The 2,500-nt window shown below is 34.0% G+C and overlaps 1 protein-coding gene across 2 annotated transcripts in view; it reads right to left on the bottom strand.

Annotated features, from left to right (window-relative positions):
* LOC138866250 (crossover junction endonuclease MUS81-like) overlaps window positions 1-2,500 on the bottom strand; it is a gene marked incomplete at its 3' end in the record, with an annotated part of 8,173 nt that overhangs the window by 4,916 nt on the left and 757 nt on the right. For both annotated transcript variants that reach the window (XM_070138732.1, XM_070138733.1), the window contains 5 exon segments: window positions 184-337; window positions 532-643; window positions 903-1,034; window positions 1,273-1,431; window positions 2,078-2,231. In XM_070138732.1, coding sequence (XP_069994833.1) covers window positions 184-337; window positions 532-643; window positions 903-1,034; window positions 1,273-1,431; window positions 2,078-2,230 — 710 coding nt within the window.

The following is a 2,500-nucleotide window of genomic DNA, read 5'->3' as shown; positions in this document are numbered from 1 at the left end:
ACATTGAAAGAAACAATATAAGTACTTAAAAATTACTAATAATGTTATGCATTCCGTATAGTAAAACAAAGAAAATTAATCTTCAAGTAATTTTTTATCATTTGTACATTTCGAACGGATGTTTATCTATCTCCCTATATGCATAATATACCCACTCTAAATTATGATTCAGTCTTCACCTACCTTCCTGGATTACTCTCTTTACGCACAAGCTCCTTCTTGACCAAGGTACTCATGGAGGACCAGGCGGTGTAATGCGAGCCTTCAGCTGAGTGGGTGAAAGACACATCGCAAAGAGGGGTGGCAGCTTCTATCAATTCCTTCCTTCCCATATAACCTAATGAAAAAGGAGAAAAGAGGGAAAAATAAGAAATACATAAGCAGTCTTATTTCTTTTTACTAAATGTCGTGGTATCCACTACAACATATTGTCCAAAAATTTAACCAGACAAAAGAAATTGAAAGGTATCAAATGGAAAAATAATATCTCTTGTGTTGGCTGACATGGCTAAGCCGGTAAAAGACGTTCACCTGGATAGTCATCTTCCTTGGAGGCACTGTAGAGGGCCATGAGGAGACCGTAAGCCCCAGATCTTGGTGCAGGTACATATGCTCGTCCTCTTTTCCCACCCGGACTTTTCCCCTGCCAGCCACAACAAAGTAGGAATTATAATTACTTTTTGTATCCAAAATGATTCCTGAGAGTTTATCCTGCATTTAACAAAACTGAAAAATATGATTACATATGTGTCGTAAAATTGTCGAAAATTGCAAATTTTTCATCTTATCAAAAATATTAAAGAACAGACAAATAGCACAAATATATATATATAACAATAAATGCGCCTAGTAGAGAGATTCTGTATTTGTAAAACTAGAACAATGACAAGACATTTCCATACCTTTTTCTCCTGAACCTGAAGACTGGCAGAGGTCCCTGATAGTCGAGATTCTGTTTCAGTACTACCATCCAGACTATTAGAGGTATTCTTTCTAGGTCTACCTCTTTTCTTAACCTGAGGCTCTTCTTGCACCTGATGACAACAAAAAAATAAATGACAAATAAAAAATTATATATAAAAAAAAAAAAAAATCATCCAAATAAATAAATTGATTAATCAAATAAAATACAGAATACTTCTTTTTCTTTATGTGAAAAATGAGGTGTCAACAGGCTAAACCAAGACACTTCTTGGATGTAAACTTCATTAGACAGCTAATATAAACTTATTAAATACTTTCCAAAAGAAAAAATATAATCATAAAACATACCTGATGAAATTCATCCCAATTAACAGGTCCATTCTCTTCTTGGTACTCTTCCAAACGCTGGTCAATTAACTGGCAGATCTTATCACCAAAATTAGCTAAAACCTTGCAATCTTTCCCACTATACAGAGGAAGTGGGAATAGTTTTAAGGACTTCCTTGCCTGTTGATAAAAAAAAAAGAAATAAAATCATATGCATATATAACAACACAGGATATATGTAATTATATCTATGTACTTATGAGTGTGTGTGTATAAATATGTATGTGTATACACTGTATGTGTATGTGTACATATACATATACAAAGACAGACACAGACACACACACACACACACACACACACACACACACACACACACACACACACACACACACACACACACACACACACACACACATATATATATATATATAAAGCATCTCAGACAGTATCATATAGTTTAGTGTCTAGTAGATTCTATACTCCAGCACATGAATCTACCACATTATATATATAGTAAAAAATACCTTGCCATCATATAACTGAAGCAACTACAAATGTCCTTGTACATCAAATTAACAGGTATACCATATCAAGCTAATCACTTGCTCATCTTCGAACTAATGTCTTTAAGAAAAGCCTAAGACAGGAAAAAGGAAAAGGCAAAAAGACAATGATACACTCAATAAACCACTGATTCTAACCCAAACAGCAAAGGCATGGTCATCAATGTTCAATTAACAAAAAAAAAAAAAACATAATTTCAAATCTAAAATAAATCAGCTATTTAAATATTATGAACGGTACAGAATGGATATCCTTTTACTCTTTGGAAATTGTACTTCATGTTGGAATGTCTTCGCTCGGCCTCATCCTGCCACTCCTTAAGCCACTTTTCGAAGAGAGGATTGGGGTGTTTGTAAGTTCTTTTCGTACGTCGATATTTCTTCTTATGAGGAGATCTGCCCTTTCCACTCATGCTGAAATTTAGAGATTATCTTTCATGATAATGTAAATATGAGTGTCCCTAAAGTAATGTAAATCTATACTCTCATTACTGAGGAAGTTGTAGACTAATATTCAAAATGTATTTCAATCGAAATTACAGTCTGAATATTTGAAATACTCGAAATTAGTTGTCAGATTCTGTAACTCTATGAATTACATATTCTGGCCTTGTTCCATAAACCTCCAGCACATTTAACTGGAAATATATGAGCTTGCAGCCTCCATACTTCAAACTTCTGCA

This window comes from Penaeus vannamei, chromosome 24 (genome assembly GCF_042767895.1).
Source record: "Penaeus vannamei isolate JL-2024 chromosome 24, ASM4276789v1, whole genome shotgun sequence".
NCBI classification, from domain to species: domain Eukaryota; kingdom Metazoa; phylum Arthropoda; class Malacostraca; order Decapoda; family Penaeidae; genus Penaeus; species Penaeus vannamei.
The sequence above is the reverse complement of the archived record's forward strand: the minus strand, read 5'-3'. Positions and strand labels throughout refer to the sequence as shown.